This window comes from Nuphar pumila, chromosome 12, assembly GCF_984573655.1.
Source record: "Nuphar pumila chromosome 12, dmNupPumi1.hap1.1, whole genome shotgun sequence".
NCBI lineage: Eukaryota > Viridiplantae > Streptophyta > Magnoliopsida > Nymphaeales > Nymphaeaceae > Nuphar > Nuphar pumila.
The window spans coordinates 53,184,947-53,202,755 of NC_143260.1; the positions used below are offsets into that span (position 1 = coordinate 53,184,947).

A 17,809-nucleotide genomic window follows, 5' to 3' on the forward strand; every position below is an offset into this window, starting at 1 on the left:
AATTTGTGCTCTCAGTTCATCATGCCTCTGAGAGCACATGGGGTTTTTTTATATACAGAAGTACAAGGTCTCATATGAGATGTTAACTTGGAAACCAAGTAATTACAATTAGGCTGGATAATTCCAGAACCCTTTTCACCTAGACTCCTTTTATTATCACCTTCCTTGTTGGGTAACACTAATTTCTCATTAGATCCACCTTCCTTAGACAAGTCCTTAGGAATCTTTCCTTCTTTGGTTTCCTTAATCATCTTTGGTAACTCTTGTTTTGACTGATTGCCATTAGATACGGTGACCACCTCCGGATTGGACCCAGACCTGAATATCACATTAAGTGATGGAGTTCGATCTTGTTCTCTAACATTCCCCCTCAAGTTCAAGGGAATTGGGATCACATTGAACTTGATACATAAAGTCTTATGGTGTGGTGCTGGGAGAGGTTTGGTTAGAACATCAGCTAGTTGATCCTTTGAAGAAACATACTTAACACACATCTGTGGCAATTTTATCTCTGAAAAGTAAACATCAATTTCGATATGCTTGCTTCTATTATGAAAAAAACAGGATGTGCAGACAAATAGGAGGCACCAACGTTATCACACCAAAGCATAAGAATTTGATCTTGTTTCACTCTGAGTTCTTGTAAAAGATATTGAAGCCAAGTTACTTTTGCAACAGGATTGGCAACAACTCGATACTCTGATTTAATGCTTGACCTAGATACAGTGGATTGCTTCTTAGAGCTCTAAGACACTAAAACCAACGAAAACTCTGTAGCCTCCTGTTGATTTACGATCATTTGAGCAACCTACCCAGTTGGCATCAAAACAAGCAGAAAGATTTTGATGTGAGGATGGATTTAACAAAAATCCATAGTGAATAGTGCCTTTAAGATATCTGAGTATGCATTTCACAGCTGCCTAGTGAATATCAGTAGGAGAATGCATATAGTGGCACACTCGATTGATTGCAAATGAAATATCTGGTCTTGTAAAAGTAGCATACTTTAGTGCCCCCATAATACTATGATATAACATAGGATTCATCAAATTTAATGCTAGTATGTAGACAAAGTATGTCTTAAAGCCATAGGCAAGGATACTGGTCTAGCTCCCTTCATAGAAACCTTCATTAATAAATCCAAATATATTTTTTATGTGACAGAACCAACCTATGTTTGGTAAAGGAAGCTTCTATTATCGAGAAGAAATAGAGAGTGCCCAGATCTTTAACAACAAATTTTGAACTTCATTTTCCCAATAGTTAACTTCAGTAAAGATAATATCAGTGACATAAATAAGAGTATATAACCTTTCCTTGATATCTATAAACAAATAATGACATATCGGTTTTGACCCCAATAAAGCCGACACATTGCAAAAAAAAGCTTAATCGAGCAAACAAGGCTCTTAGAGTACAAGGCCTTTTGAAGCTTGCATAAGACTAGAAATTTTGAAGTTTTCAAAACCAAGAGGTTAACTCATATAAACATCCTCAGACAGAAATCCATGTAGGAAAGCATTTTGAACATCCAATTGCTTCATTGTCTTGACCACTTGGCTAAAAGTCTTAAAATAGTCTAGACCCTCCTACTGACTATAAACTTTAGCAACCAAGCTAGCTTTGTAATGCTCTAAAGAACCATAAACTTGCCTCTTGATCTTATAGATCCACTTGCAACCAACTACATGTGGAGCTTCACTAGCACACATTGGGGTCCAAGTTGTTAGAAATGGTATCCCACCTTCAGCATAGAAGAAAGAGAGAAGCAAAGAGGGAGAGAGATATCGATGGCCGCAGAAAACCCCACACACTTAGGGTCTGCTGTATTCTGTATTAGATATACACCCGTACATTTTATTAGGGTACAAAAACACCCTTTACACAAAGTATAGAATTTACAACATGCCATTAATGAGCATGTGTTTAAATACAACTTAAAAACAGATTGGGTTTGGATCCTAAGATCCAGACCCAGTCGTGATAATCTTTTCACCCTCCCTCAAGTTGGACATGGTTTTGAACCATGAACAACTTGCCTTTTAACATCCAAAATCTGTATTTGGTAAGTCCTTTTGTAAACAAGTCCGCAACTTGATCGGCAGTCCGAATGTATTCTGGTTCAATTTCCTTCTCTTCGACCTTCTGTCTTACAAAATGCTGATCAATTTCAATATGCTTGGCACGACTGTGATAGATGGGATTGAATGACATGTTGATAGCACTTTGATTGTCACACAAGAGAATGCTTTTAGAAATCGATTCTCCTACTTTTGTCAACAGGTGTCTGATCCAAGTCACTTCGGCTGTAGCAGCTGCCATTGATCTGTATTCAGCTTCTGTGCTCGACCTGGCAATGGCCTTTTGTTTTCTACTGCTCCAGGAGACAAGATTTAGGCCAATGAAAACACAGTATCTTGAGACTGATCTACGCTCATCTGGATCTCCTGCCCAATCTGCATTTGTGTAAGTAAGAAGTTCATGCATGTGATGGTCATGCATACTCTTTCTGTATAGAAGACCATCGCCAATAGTTCCCTTCAAATATCGAAGAATGCGTTTAACAACTTTCATATGTCCAATTTGTGGTTCATGCATGAACTGGGATACCTGATTGACCGAATAGACAATGTCAGGTCGAGTGAAGGTAAGATACTGAAGCATTCCGACTACCCTGCGATATCCTGTAGGGTCCTCATACAAATCTCCATCTTGAGAACTTAGTTTCTGATGAAGTACACTGGGTGCGCTTAGGGGCTTGCAGTCTGTCATACCTGCCTTGCTAAGAACATCAACAATATACTTATGTTGAGTAAGTGTCATACCTTCAGGAGTCCTATCAACTTCTACTCCAAGAAAATATCGCAGTTTACCAAGATCTTTCATCTTAAATCTGTGGTTCAAAAGTTCTTTGACCTGTTCAATATGTTCATTAGAGTTACCTGTAATGATAATGTCATCAACATATATCAATAACAGAGTAACTATATTTGCACATTTGAATATGAAAAGAGAATGGTCAAGAAGAGACCGACTAAAACCATATTTTTCTACTTCAAGAGAAACTATCAAACCAAGATCGAGATGCCTGTTTCAAACCATATATAGCTCTCTTTAATTTGCACACGTATTCTTTGGAGTTCCCTTCAGCATATCCAGTGGGTTGCTCCATATATACTTCCTCCTTTAGAGTTCCATGGAGAAAGACATTTTTTACATCCAGTTGACTAAGAGTCCATTGGTGCTCAATAGCCAATGACAATATAATGCCGATAATGCCCATTTTCACAACTGGACTGAAGGTCTCATCATAGTCTTCTCTTGGCTCCTGTGTGAAGCCTTTGGCAACTAGTCGAGCATTGTATCGCTCGATAGTACCATCCGGCTTATACTTTATCTTATACACCCACTTTGAACCAACCACATTTCGATTGTGTGGTCTGGGAACTGTATCCCAAGTGCCACACTCATGAAGAGCCTCCATTTCTTCGTTCATAGCTTCAATCCATCTTTTAGAATTTACTGCTTGATAAAACGTGGTGGGTTGATCTTCTTTGCCCAAGGCGGTTAAGAAAAGTTGAAAATCCATTGTGAAATTCTAATAACTAACCCACCTATCAATAGGATGCCGAGTCCGGGTAGACCTTCTGTGTACAGGTGATTGAATGGAAGCAAAAGGAGAATTCAGCTCCTGATTAGGGTTGGGGAAGATCTCCTTCTCACGTCGAGAGTAAACAATGCCTTTATACCTTTCGGGAGCCAATGATGATTCAGAGATCACACTTTCTTGAGTTCTTTGCACAGCAGTAGACACGTTTGCCTCATCTCTTCGATTACAGTCTGTTGAGCAAACACCATCAATACTAGAAAAGAGATTTGAGTTTGAGCCAAGGGTGGTAAGTTTCAATTTCAGGAGTGACTACATTATGACCAAAATTGGATTCATCAAACACAACATTTCTGGATATCTTGATGCGTTTGCTCACGGGATCATAACATCTATATCCTTTGTAATCATCAGCATATCCCACAAATCTGCACTGTAAGGCTTTATCTTGAAACTTGTGTCGCATTGAACTGTCAACATGAACATAACATACACACCCAAATACACGCAAATCGTGATAATTTGGATGCACACAATGCAAAGAAAAATAGGGTGATTTGTTTTCCAAGATATTCATGGGCAATCGATTTATGACATAGACTGCTGTATGAAAGGCCTTTGCCCACAAGGTAACTGGAAGATTACTATCTTGGAAAACATTCTGTTGAGGTGTATGAGGGCAAGACACCTGCCTACTTATTCCATTTGTCTGGAGGAAATTAATAAAGTCATTTGAAGAGAACTCACCCCCTCCATCACATTGGAAACACGTAATATTCTCAGAGAATTTATTTTGAACAAAGGTATGAAAATTCTGAAACAATTTGAAGGTTTCAGATTTACTTTTCATGAAGAAAATCCATGTATATCGAGAATAGCTATCAACAAAAATGAGATAATATCTAGTGACAGACGTGGAAGGAACTGGAGCGGGACCCCAAACATCAGAACATATAATTTCAAATGGTCTTGAAGCTCTTTTATTAATGGAATGAAATGGAAGAACATGACTCTTACACTGAAGACAACTGAAACATTTTTTATTATCGACATTTAAATTCAAACTTGACTTGAGAATAAGACTGCTTGAAACAAGCTTATCAATAAAACGACTACTACAATGACCCCGACGACCATGCCAAAGATTCGACTCAATACATTCAGAAAGATTAAAAACACTCTCAGGAGAAGCTGATGATGATGAAGTCAGCTTCAAGATGGAATCAACAGGTTGAACACGAGAGGAAGGATTCTCTTGGAACACGTACATATTCCCTTGCCGTTTTCCTTCAGCGAATGTTTCTCTCATGTGAAGGTCCTTAACATGAACAGAAAAAGGGGTAAACTCGACTGAAGCATTAATGTCATCAACAAGTTTAGAGACTGAAACAATATTTTTCTTGATATTAGGAGCATGAATGACATTTGAAAGAACAAGAGAAGAGTTGGACATAGGAATTACAGAATTTTCAATGTGCGAAATATGGTGATGAGACCCATCTCCAGTGACAATACTATTTCTACCAACATAAGGAGCAAGATTTAGGAGCTTACCAGCATCACTAGTAACATGGGTGGCTGCACCAGAATCAACATACCAAGTACCATGATCATTATGTTTGATGTTCAATTCAGCCAAGGCAGATAACAACTTTTGACTTCTCCAGTATTATTCAATGTATCTGTTCCCTTTCTTGTCTCCAATTGTTTCCCTCGATTTTGCGGGTTATACCAGCAATTTGCTTTGATGTGCCCCCTTTTGTTGCAGAGAAAGCAGATGGGTATCGTCCTTTGCCTTTGCAGATTAGGAGACATACTGAGAGTAGGTAAAATTCCACGGGCTTCTTGTCCATTCTTCTCTTGACCTCCCCTTTTTTGAGATTCCCACCTGCCACGTCCTCGACCGTATGTAACACCTGTGGCAAGGACCTCATGTGCTCCAATGGGATTATGAATACCTTCGGAGAATCCCTTCAAGGTCATCTCATATTGTAAGAGCTTAGCACGTAGATCTTCAAAAGTAGGTAACTCTGGCAAACACAGCAAGGAAGTAACCATCATGTGATAATCGGGTCCCAGCCCGCTTAAGGTCTGTTGCACCATATCTTTGTCACTGACCGCGTAACCCACGATGGCCAACTGATCTGTGATAGTCTTCATTTTGTTTAAGTACTCCATGACCGTCATGGAGTCCTTCCTCAACATTTGAAACTCTTTCTTTAAAAATAAAATTCTGGCCTGAGAAACTTGAGAATATGTCTGAACAAGACGATGCCATGAGTGCATAGCTAAGCAGTCATCTGGGATTGCCACAAGCACCTCCTGTGACAAAGTGGAAGTGATGTAGGCAACCAAAGCCTGATCTCGCTTCATCCAGGATACATACTCTGGATTTCTAACAAATGTAATTGAAGTTTCACCCTCTCCATTCTTGCCTTCTTGTCATAAAAACTTTGGAGGGACAGGAACAGAGCCATCCAGATGTCCAGAAAGATCCTGACTCCTTATGAATGGGATGATTTGTCTCTTTCAGGTTAAAAAGTTGGAATTGTTCAGTTTCTCAGACACAAGCTGACTGAGAAAGTTGGAAGATAGACCAGAGTGCGAAGAAGGGAATAAGTCCATAGTCAATGGGTGAAAAACAAGAAGGATTAAGAGACCCGAAAGGAAAATCACTTTTAGAGCAAACAAAGTAAACTCGAAACTCTGTTGCTGTTTTTTTTTTGACCTGCAGACCCGAGACAGAAAGCATAATATGCAGTGAGAAAGAAAAGAAACTGCTCTAAAAGAAATATGGATCAATCAGCAAGAAGGCACATTAATATGAAAATAACGTGTTTTATCTAATCATATTTTCTTTCTAAAAGGGAAAATTCCAAAGTTGAGAGGTAGGCAGAATGATCTTAATCAATTAAGGAACTACAGCGAACGCACAGAAGTAGACAAATCAGATTCAGTTCTGACCTTAATTATGAGGAAAGATAAGGGACGGGTTTGACGTGATTTCAATCTTTGAAATCACGCAAACATGAATTCAGATTTGTGGGAAATAAAAAAAAAAATTTATGGATCAGAAAAGAATATGCTTTATGAAGAGAGGAATAGAGAAAGAGGAAAGAAATATGATAAGAAGAAATCGTTGGATTGAGAAGGGAAGAAGTGATGAAAATCAAGAAGAAAATACCTTAGAGAATAGCAAGGAGGCTGGACACGATCTTCAAGGGATCTGTTGCTCTGATACCATGTTAGAAATGGTATCCCACCTTCAACATAGAAAAAAGAGAAGCAGAGAGGGAGAGAGATATTGATGGCTGCAGAAAAACCCCACACTTAGGGTCTGCTGTATTTTGTATTAGATATACACACGTACATTTTATTAGGGTACAAAAACACCCTTTACACAAAGTATAGTACATTTTATTAGGGTACAAAAACACCCTTTACACAAAGTATAGAATTTACAACATGCCATTAATGAGCATGTGTTTAAATACAACTTAAAAACAGATTGGGTCTGGGTGTTTAAATACAACTTAAAAACATATTGGGTCTGGATCCTGAGATCCAGACCCAGTCGTGATAATCTTTTCACAAGTCTCATTTTTAACAAATACATCATATTCTTTTTGCATTGCTTCACGCCAATTTGGATATTGGTAGGCTTTCTTGAAGGACATGGGTTCATGATCTTGCAAAAGTACAGTGAGAAGGGCTTTAGATATAGGATATTTAGTGGTTTGAAAACTCTAGTCTTTAATGTACCATCTTGAAATTTAGTAACCATAGGGTGAATCCCAGGATTAATGGGAGGAATAGTTCCAGTTCTAGTACTGACTTCACTTTGATTGGTCGACATTGAGGAAAAATCTTGACTTTGGTTGCTATGGGTCGACTAATTGACACAAGTGCGAGTTCTTGAGGTGTTTCGTGTTGTTAATTGCGACGAGAATTTTGTGGGACGGTCATAGGGTATGAAATAACTAGACTTTGGATTTGTGAGGGAATAACAACATTAGATTGACTAGGTCCTTTAAATGAAAAACTGCTTTTATCAAACACATGGCATGACGTATCAATTTGCTTGTATTCAGATTGAGACAATAACACCCATTAGTGCTATGAGGCATATCGGAAGAAAACACACCTCTCAAAACTAAGATCCAGTTTATGCCTTCTATAGGGTCTCATGCAAGCAAGCACAACCAACAACTTTTAAAAATTTGTAATCGTGATCAATTTTAAACAAGACTTGCATAGAATATTTTCCATTGAGCACTTTAGAAGGAGCCCTGTTAATGAGATAAGCAGTAGCACTAAAAGCAAACATCCAATACTTGAAGGGCACACCAGTTTGTGCCATCATGATTAATCTAGTATCCATAATGGGCCAATGTTTTCTTTCATCAGCCCCATTTTGCTCGTGAATGCGGGGACCCAATATTCTGTCCTATTCTACATTCAACCAAAAATTTTGAGAGAGCTTGATATTCTCTACCCCAATCCATGTGAAGATACTTTTTCTTTCCAACCACATTTTCAACATCTTTTAAAATTTTGAAATACATTCAATGCATCAGACCTTTGCTTAATGAGATAAACCAAGTAAACTTAAGTAACATAGTATCTAGCACCATTTTCACCCATCACTAGGGCAGGCCTCCAAACATCAAAGTAAACAATGTCCAATGGTTCACACAACATTTGAAGAATGATTAAGGGTTCAGTTATAACTTTTACCTTTTTAACAAGCTTCACACAAACTATTATTGGAAGTCTTTTCCCAAGGAGATCCAAAATTATTGAGAGATAACACTGGTTGGATCTGGGTATTGGTGTTAAAATGTATATACATATAATATGTATATATATTTCTTTCAAAAAATATAATATGTATATATACAATATACATAATGTATCTATATATATACATACTTGAGTATGTATACATATTCGTATACATATATATGTATGTATGTACATATATATTATATATATGTAAATATGTTGTAACCATTTGTAACTATTTTTTCCCTTTTTCTTTCTTCTCTTTCCTTTTAGTTAGGTTCCTTTTGCACTAGTCAACATAGAGTTGACTAGTCAATAGAGCTGTTGGACTGTTCCAACAGCTGTATTGAGACTACCTCTTGTGTGTATATAGGGGTGAACCCCCTCATTATTTGTAATGCATTTCTTTGCATTTTGGTGATTAATAAAATATATTTTATATATTCTAAATTGTGGAGAACCCCTTTGTAGGTGTTTATGAGTGTGTCCTTAGTGACACTTTTGTTCTTGTCCATTTAGTTTCTTGGTGGACATTTTGATTCATAATTGGAGGATCGTATTTTCTTACATGGTATCAAAGCAAGGTGCTCTTTGAGATTGAAGAAAGTTAGTTGGCTCATGAAATCATTTCTCTCATGCTCATGTTGGTGGTTGCAACACAAGCTTGCTTTCTTCATTGTGAATCATCTCAAGTGTTCATGTGATCAAGTTGTGCTCTCTTGAAGGTTGACTTGTTCGTTGTGCTCGTTGATCTTCTCAAAGTTTGTGAAAGTGGTTCTCATACTTTTTGTGTTCTCTCTTTCTATCTCTCTCCCTCTATCTCTTCTTACCCTTGTAAAAATGGATGACAAATAAAGTGTCACCATCATGCCCATTAAACTCAACTATACAAATTATGTTATGTGGTCTTCAATTATGAAGCATCACATTTGGAAAAAAGGGTTGTGGAGATTAGCGGATGATTCCTATCTGGAACCTAAACAAGTCCTCACTAAAGTGGAGAAGAGAAAGAAGTCCCTCTTTTCGATATGTAAAAAACTAAAGTTATAGCAAAAAATGAAAAAAGTTAAAAGAGTGGAGAGTAGGACATGCCAAGATTATGTCTTGGCTCATCAATGGAGTTGACATCAAAAGTGCTTTAGCCTTGCAAAATTCAAGCATGCCAAAAATGCTTGGGAATGCCTCAAGAACATGTATTCTCTTAAGGATATTGCACATGTATGCAATTTACAAGATAAAGTTTGTACTATGACTCGAGGCAACAAAAATATTTACGAATACTATAACGAGTTATCGAAACTATGGGAAGAAATGACCCTACTTGAACCAAAGTGGAATTGACCCTACTTGAACTAAAGTCGCATTCTCCCGAAGATATTGAGCTTCACCAAACACAAATTGATGCCGAACATTTTTACCAATTTGTGAATGGTTTGCGGCCAAAATTTGACTCTACTAAATTGGCTCTTTTGCATAGAGGCAAAGTTTCCTCTATTGTTGATACAATAGAGGAACTAAGTATGGAAGAGAATAGGTTAAAAAAATTTCTCTTAAGAATGATGAAAATCCATGTTTCCCATCTCTAGGCCCGGATCTTATGCTCGTACTTATAGACCACCTCACTTTGGGAAATAGACAAATGACTATGACAACAAAAGAAAAATCATTTGTCATTATTGTCATGAACCACGACATATTAAACTTATGTGTCCCAAGCTGAGGAGAAGGGATGAAAATACTATATGGAGAAGAAAGTGGCCATAGTTAAACCATCTCAATAGACTAAGGACAATAATGTCTCTCAAGATACATCCATTGGAATAGCTAAATCCTTATTTCAACTAGTGGAAGATCTTTAATCTCTTCTTAGAGGATCTTTCTTTTCAACCGGAGTTGCGGTCTCATCCTATACCAACCCCGGTAAATTTCCTTTGCTTCTTGATTTTGGTATATCTTTTCACATGACCCCAAATCATGATATTTTATCTGAATGTCGTAATAACTCCAGTGTGCTTCTTGATTTTGGTTTATATCAAGTACATCTCTTGAAATCAAAGGAATAAATTTTTTTGATAAGAATCTTTCAAAAACAAAAAAAAATATTCTAAAAATCAGATACATTCTTAAATTAAATTTAAATCTTCTATTTGTCTCCCAAATATCCAATTATGGTTGTAATATTTCCTCTTCAAATAAATGTGGGGTGCATGATCGCCAGCAAGGGAAGTTGATTGGGCAAGGCCATAGAGAATGAGGTCTCTACTATATGGATTTTTTGGAGATATCCAAAGATACATTTTGTTGTAATATCCAAAAATTAAATTTAAATTTCTGGCATAAAAGATTAGGACATCCCAATGTATCCAAAATTCAATATTTTTCAAGATTGGAAAAATTTTGTAATATTAATGAATTTACGTGTAAAGATTGTGTTCTTGGAAAAATGATGAGATTACCATTTAATGATAAAACTTTTATTTCTTCTAGACCACTTGAGTTAGTTCATTCAAATGTTTGGGGTCCTGCACCAATTATGTTTAAAGGTGGATATGCATATTATGTTATATTTGTGGATGATTTCACTAGATATACTTAGATTTACTTCTTTAAACATGAATATGAAGTTTTTTCTCACTTTTAAAATTTTCATAAGTTGGTTAAAAATAGATTTAATAATGATATTTCTATATTTCTCACAGATTCAGAGAGAGAATTTTTGTCCAATGAATTTAAAAATTATCTCAACTTACATGGCATCACACATCCAAGATCTTGCTCATACACAACAAAATGACTTAGCTGAAAGAAAGCATACGCATATTGTAGAAACTTCAAGAACTTTACTTATTACTAGTCATGTGCCTAAGGTTTTTGAGCAGAAGCCATTTTGACCATCGTCACTCCTGATTATTCCAGATTAAGTATTTGGTTGCAAATGTTTTGTCTTAACCAATAAGAATGCTAAATTTTCTCCTAGGGTTATCTCTTATGTCTTTCCTAGTTATGCTGACAACCAAAAATGATATAGGTGCTATGACTATAAGACTGAAAAACTATATATTTCAAGAAATGTAACTTTTTTAGTAAAGGAAAACTCTTTGATAAAGATCAATCTAAGGAAGTAAGTGAGTATTCCTTTTTGCTTTATCTTTATTCAAAACAAGATGTTGATTATTATGATTGTGAGTATTATTTTGAGAATGTTAATGAATCAAGAGATATTGAACCTCTTGATGAACTATCCCATATACAATATTCTAGACAGGGAAACCAAAACCCTTCATGTGTACTTGAGAAATTTTCTAGCTTTGAAAGTGAAGATGAACTCTAAACTAAGAGATCATCTAGAATATCAAAACCTCCATCGAAATTTGTATCCTATGAATCTGTTTCCTTGAAATACCAATCATGCATAGCCTTGATCCATTTTTATGTAGAATCATGATCTTATGCTCAGGTCAGTCTCATGCATCTGCTTGGACTTTGTTGCTGTTTTGTCTTTCAGAATCAGTTTACAGAAATTTTGTTTGGATTTGTTCACCATCACGTCATTTATTTTGCCTATGTATCATGACATCTGTTGTATGTCAGACTTTGTTCCTTGCTTGTCTGCTGTGTAAGACCGATTAGAGAAAAAAACAAAATCTTGCAATTTTGATACTGACATGATTGGTTGAACACTCTTGTCCATTTATTCTATTTATTATTTTTATTGTCTTTCTTATTCATGGATCCAAACCCCCAACCAACCCTATCTTTTACCTTTTTGCCCCAATTAGTTTCTGAAAAATTGAAGTCAAATTTTCTTACTTGGAGGAGGTAAATAACTCATTTTATTAAGAGTCAAGATATTTCTGGGCATCTTCATGGGTCCATCGTCCCTCTCCACCAGAGTATGTTATCAAGGAGGAAAAGGATGACAAAGGGGTTGTAGTTTGTTCTGTTCATATCAGAAATCCAGATTTTATTTTGTGGATAAAAAGGGACCAGGCATTGGTTGCATACATCATCTCCATCTTGTCACAAGAGGTCTCTCATTGGAATACCTGATGATTGCACTACTTTCAAATTCTGAACTAGATTAGTCCAGCCATATTCTCAGATCTCAGAATCCAGGATTATGTTTTTGAAGGAGTTTCAAAATTTGAATAAGGTTCCATGTCAATCATGGAATATCTTAGTAAGATGAAGAACATTAATGATCAGCTTGCTATGGTTGGTTATGAAGTGTCGGATAAATATATGGTCTAGCAAGCTCTCAGCGGTCTTAGTCCTGATTATCACATCCTCTCTATTACCTTGCAATATTCAGAGTTTCTTCTTACTTTTAAGAATTTAAGGGCCAAATTATTGCATTATGAGATGTCTATTATTGTTGATGTTGATGCTCCTAATGATGTTAAGGAAGTCTTGGTCACTAATGTCTCATGAAGTCGTGGAAGAGGTGGATATTTTAGAGGAAGCAGGGGACGTGGTCGTAGAGGCAATCAGGGAGGCCGAGGTATAGTTCCCTTACTAAACATTCGTCCTAATACTGCTGCGCAAGGATGACATCCTATTCCTACTTTATATATAAGAAACCAGGGAATGTCAAAGCAAAATTATTAGTTCAAGGGTATAACCAAGGTAGAACATAAACCAAGAATCAGGGCAAGAGTCAATTTAGAGGTTAGACCAGTGGACAAAGTAGCGGTGAAGGACAACTTTTGATAAATAAGCAATTGTTACTTTATGCTCTTGCAATGCACAATTTAAAGCAAAACAAGCAAGGGGTGTGATATCTTGATTCTGAGGTTGCTAATCATATCACAAGTGATGAGGGTAAGTTCCTAACGTTACTTTCTTAATATGAGAAAGATAGTGTTGTTACTGGAGATGAGACTCGTCACCCCCATCACACACTGAAAATGTGTCTATTCCTTTGTCCAATTCTAGTTCTTTAAATCTCTCTAATATCTTCTTTATTCCCAACATCAATAAGAATCTTATTTTTGTTTCTAAACTTGTTGATAATACCAATTTGTGTGTTGTATTTATTTCGTCCTCTGTTTGTGTCAAGAATCTTCACACGAAGAGGATATTCATTGAAGGCAAAAGATTCAAAAACATGTACATCTTCAAAGAAGATCCTGCATCCAAATCCATCGATTTAGTTTTGAAGTCTAGTCTATAGTCGTTCAGTCCATCAACTTTGTTTAGTTCTTTTGTTTTAAATAAAGCCAATGTTTGACACAATCATTTTGCTCATTGTAGTCGTGGTTTTATTGAAAGACTAGTGTCTAATAAACTCATTCTTGAATCTAGTTTAGAATGTGAGTATGCTAGTATCATTTGTCCAAGTTGTCAAATCTCAAAGAGTCATGTACTTTTAATTCTTGGAATAAAAGAGCTTCAAAACCTTTTGAAATTTTTGCATGTGATGTATGGGAACCATCACCCAAGGCTTCTTTTTCTGGTAGTCGCTAATATGTTTCTTTTATTGATAACTTTTCTCGTTATACATGGATATATTTTATGAACTATAGACATAAAGTATTTAATATATTCACAAAATTTCACATGGTCAAAAATTAGTTTTTTGTGTCTATTTAGAATTTCCAGTGTGATTGTGGAGGCGAGTACTCTTCGAAGAAATACCTATCTTGAAAATAATGAAATTAATAGAAGCGTATCTTGCCCTTATACCTCTCAACAAAATGGGCTTGTTGAAAGCAAGTATCGTCATATTGTTGAAAGTGCCCTGGCGATATTACATGCCAGAAAAACTTCTTTAAGTCTTAAGATAAATGTCGATCATTCAGTTGTTTATGTTATAAATATGTTGCCCATGAAAATTTTGAGTTATAAGTCATCCTATTATGCATTATTTGTAAAGCATCCTGACAATGATTTTTTACGAGCTTATGAGTGTATTTGCTATGTTCACATAGATAAGTGTTAGATATATAAGTTCGAACCTAGAGCTCATGTTTGTAAATTTGTTGTTTATGCTGATAATTATAAAGGATTCAAGTGCTATGATATCAAAAATAAATGTATTCAGATTTACAGAGATGTGATGTTTGATGAGAGTTCCTTTGAGTGTGATTTTAATGCAGAACAAGTTCAAAAAGCAAAGGAAGATGATATTGAATATTATATGAAAATTTGTTTTTGTAATGAAATGAGAGCAATCTCATAAATCACAACCCAATAGAGTTCACTCACAAGAGACAAGAGGATCACTCATACAACCCAAATTTGGTTCGAGTACAAAGGGCCACACAACAATCTTAAAAATATAAATATTATTATCAATAAAATGCACATAAAATGGATTGGTTACAAAAGAGAGAGATCCCCATATTTATACACAAAGGAAGGGAGTGAGAGGCTCCCTTCTGGCCATTGGGAATCCCCAAAAACTCTGAGTCAAGGACAAAAATGCCCTTGACCTAAATCCTAATTTCAATATGAAATAAAAAATACAAAAAAAATAAATATCTGCCCCTATGGGCAGATCCGATTACAAGGTCAAAATAACCAAAATACCCCTAGATGATATTTCCTATTAAAATGACAAATAATTAAAAAATGAGTATATATATATATATACATATCAAACAATATTTGAACCAGAGTTACTAGTCGAGGAAGCGGGAGCGGGAAGCGATATAGGAAGCGGGAGCGGGAAGCGAAGCACTTTAAAAAATTTAGGAAGCGGGGAAGCGTGGGACCACTTAGAAGAAAATTATAAACCGTCTCGGAAGCGACCTAGGAAGCGAACCGGAAGCAAGGGAGAAGCGAAAAAATGAAAAAATGGGGAAGCGAGGGGGAAGTATGGGGGAAGCGCACTTTCCATAAAAGGGAAGCACACTTCCCAAAAAAGGGGGACGCTTCCCCACACATTTCGGAAGCACGACGTTTCACACTTCCGAAGCGCATATTGGGGAAGCGTGCTTCCCCATACGCCTAGGCGCTTCCGGTAACTCTGATCTGAACAACCCCCCCAAATGCTGGATATATGTAAAAAATCTTTCAAAACTAAATCATGCTGAAAATTAGAAGAGCCAATATGATCAATTTTCAAACCTATTTCATCACCAGTTTTCAGTGAGTATGGTCCCTAGTGGTCGGCATGTATGGAGACATTGTTAATGTCATTTGTGACATGTGTAGCACCTGTATCCGGGTGTCACCCATCATCACTATAAACAGATGCACCAGAATGTGGGGCAGCATGAAGTGCAGTAGAAATGGACTTGTTCTGCCCAAGATTGGTAATTTGATAACACTGCTGAGTAATGTGGCCCAGTTTATCACAATACTGTCATACAACTCTTGGACCTGTTGAGCTCTATCACCTTGGTTATTGAACCTACCACCGGACCTACCCTTGCCACAACATTGCCACGTCCTCCTCTCCCTTGACCAGGCTGCCTAGAAGTGAAATTTGCTGCAGGAGAAGTTGACTTGGGTGAACTCTTATCGATGTCTTTGAGATGTGCTTCATGCACAAATAAAAGACTATGCAGTTCTGTCAAGTTGACTGGATCAGATTGGGACTCTACAGAAGTCTTGAACATAAAAATATTCATTTGGCAGACCTCTCAAAATCCGTAAAATTATATCTTCTCCAACATGTTTTGAAGCAACAACTAGTTGGTGCACAATAGCACAATCATGTCGGAGATACTCGGCAATGGATTTATCGCTTTTCTTGAGATCCTGCAGTTGGGACTTCAACTGCATGATGTGTTACCTCGAGTGTGCAGAATAGGATTGTTTAAGTGCCTTCCACACTTCATAAGACCAGTTTAAGCTTATGACTTGGGTATGAACAGTTTCAAACAACGAGGATATGATCCAACTAAGGATCAGCTGGTCATGATTCGACCAATCCCAATCGATGTAGGAAGGATTTAGTTCGGATGAACCACGAACAAATTTAGGTGGGTCTGGCTTAGATCTGTCTACATATCCCATAAGCCCATGGGTGTGCAATATTGGTTTGAATTGAGATTCCCAGACAAGATAGTTCTCTGAGTTCAACTTAATCGGTAAAAAATGATGCACATTATTCGACATGGTTGAATAACTCATACCAGTCACCACCGATATCATAGATGGGTTAGAAGAAGAAAATTGTGCTGAACCTGTTGAGGTCTCCATCATGAACAGACTGTCATTTTTATGGCTCTGATACCATAAAACAATACAATGCAAAAGACACAAGGAAAGACTTTCGGTCTGTGCTAGACCTATGTCTACAGATAAAGCTCTCAGTTCATCATGCCTCTGAGAGCACTGGGTCCTTTTTTATATACAGAATTTCAAGGTCTCATATGAGACGTTCCTTTTGTACTTAGGCTGGATACCCTTATCACAGACTGCTTTTATTATCACCTTGTTGGGCGACATTAATATCTCATTAGATCTTTCAAGATCCACTTTCCTTAGACAAGTCCTTAGGAATCTTTCCTTCTTTGGTTTCCTTAATCATCTTTGGTAACTCTTGTTCTGACTGATCATCATTAGATACGGTGACCACCTCTGGGTTGGACCCGGAGCTGGATATCACATTAAGTAATGGAGCCCGATCTTGTTCTCTAACAGGGCCATCTGTTAATTTGCATCTCGCTAATTGTTTCTGTTTGGTTGTTTAATATCACTTTCCTTATAGCATGACGTATCATGAGTATCTAATGCTTCTCTTCCCTTTGTTTTTCATTCACTTATTTTGTCTCTTTCTCAAAAATGTGCCAGACAAAGGAAAGTGAGGTGGACCCTCTATTAAGTGTTGAAAATGGAACAGCAATTGTGGCTGATGGTATCGTCCCAAAAGCACCTGCATGGAGCTCAACCAAGGACCTGCATGCATAGACATGCTGATGGGAATAGCCATCTGCTTGAATCAAACAATGAGCAATCAGGAACCATTTACATCTTCCTGATAACTAAGGCATCTGTTTTGGAAATCGTTGCTGCAATATTAACAATGCTTGCAGAGGTTCTATCAAGTTCAAGAATCCCAGTATTTTGGGGCTGGATATATGAATATGAATAGACATGGATTTTGACTTTCTTTTAATTATACTATCAGAAGTTTCTTTTTGTTTTGTTGAATCTATATTCTTGATTAATCTCATTTTCCATATGTAAACAATGTTGACCTACAGCCTAATGATATTTGAGTTTAAAATTTCATGGCTCTGAATTCTTTCATTAGTATCTGTGCTTTCTAGTTTTGTTGAATCTATATTCTTGATTAATCTCATTTTCCATATGTAAACAATGTGGACCTACAGCCTAATGATATTTGAGTTTAAAATTTCATGGCTCTGAATTCTTTCATTAGTATCTGTGCTTTCTAGTTTTCTCATATATGGTTTGATTAAGCCATCTACTTTGTTTGATAAAATCAATTCTTTAAATGTC

The 17,809-nt window shown here is 36.7% G+C and overlaps 1 protein-coding gene across 1 annotated transcript in view; it reads left to right on the plus strand.

The window, feature by feature from the left end:
- The window catches only part of LOC149820914 (UDP-xylose transporter 3-like), a 44,091-nt gene extending 26,525 nt beyond the window's left edge, over window positions 1-17,566 (plus strand). The window contains exon 8 of the mRNA XM_089982138.1: window positions 17,138-17,566. Coding sequence (XP_089838264.1) covers window positions 17,138-17,254 — 117 coding nt within the window. The 3' untranslated portion in view covers window positions 17,255-17,566. The remainder of the gene's footprint in view (window positions 1-17,137) is intronic.
- Window positions 17,567-17,809: the final 243 nt, after the last annotated feature.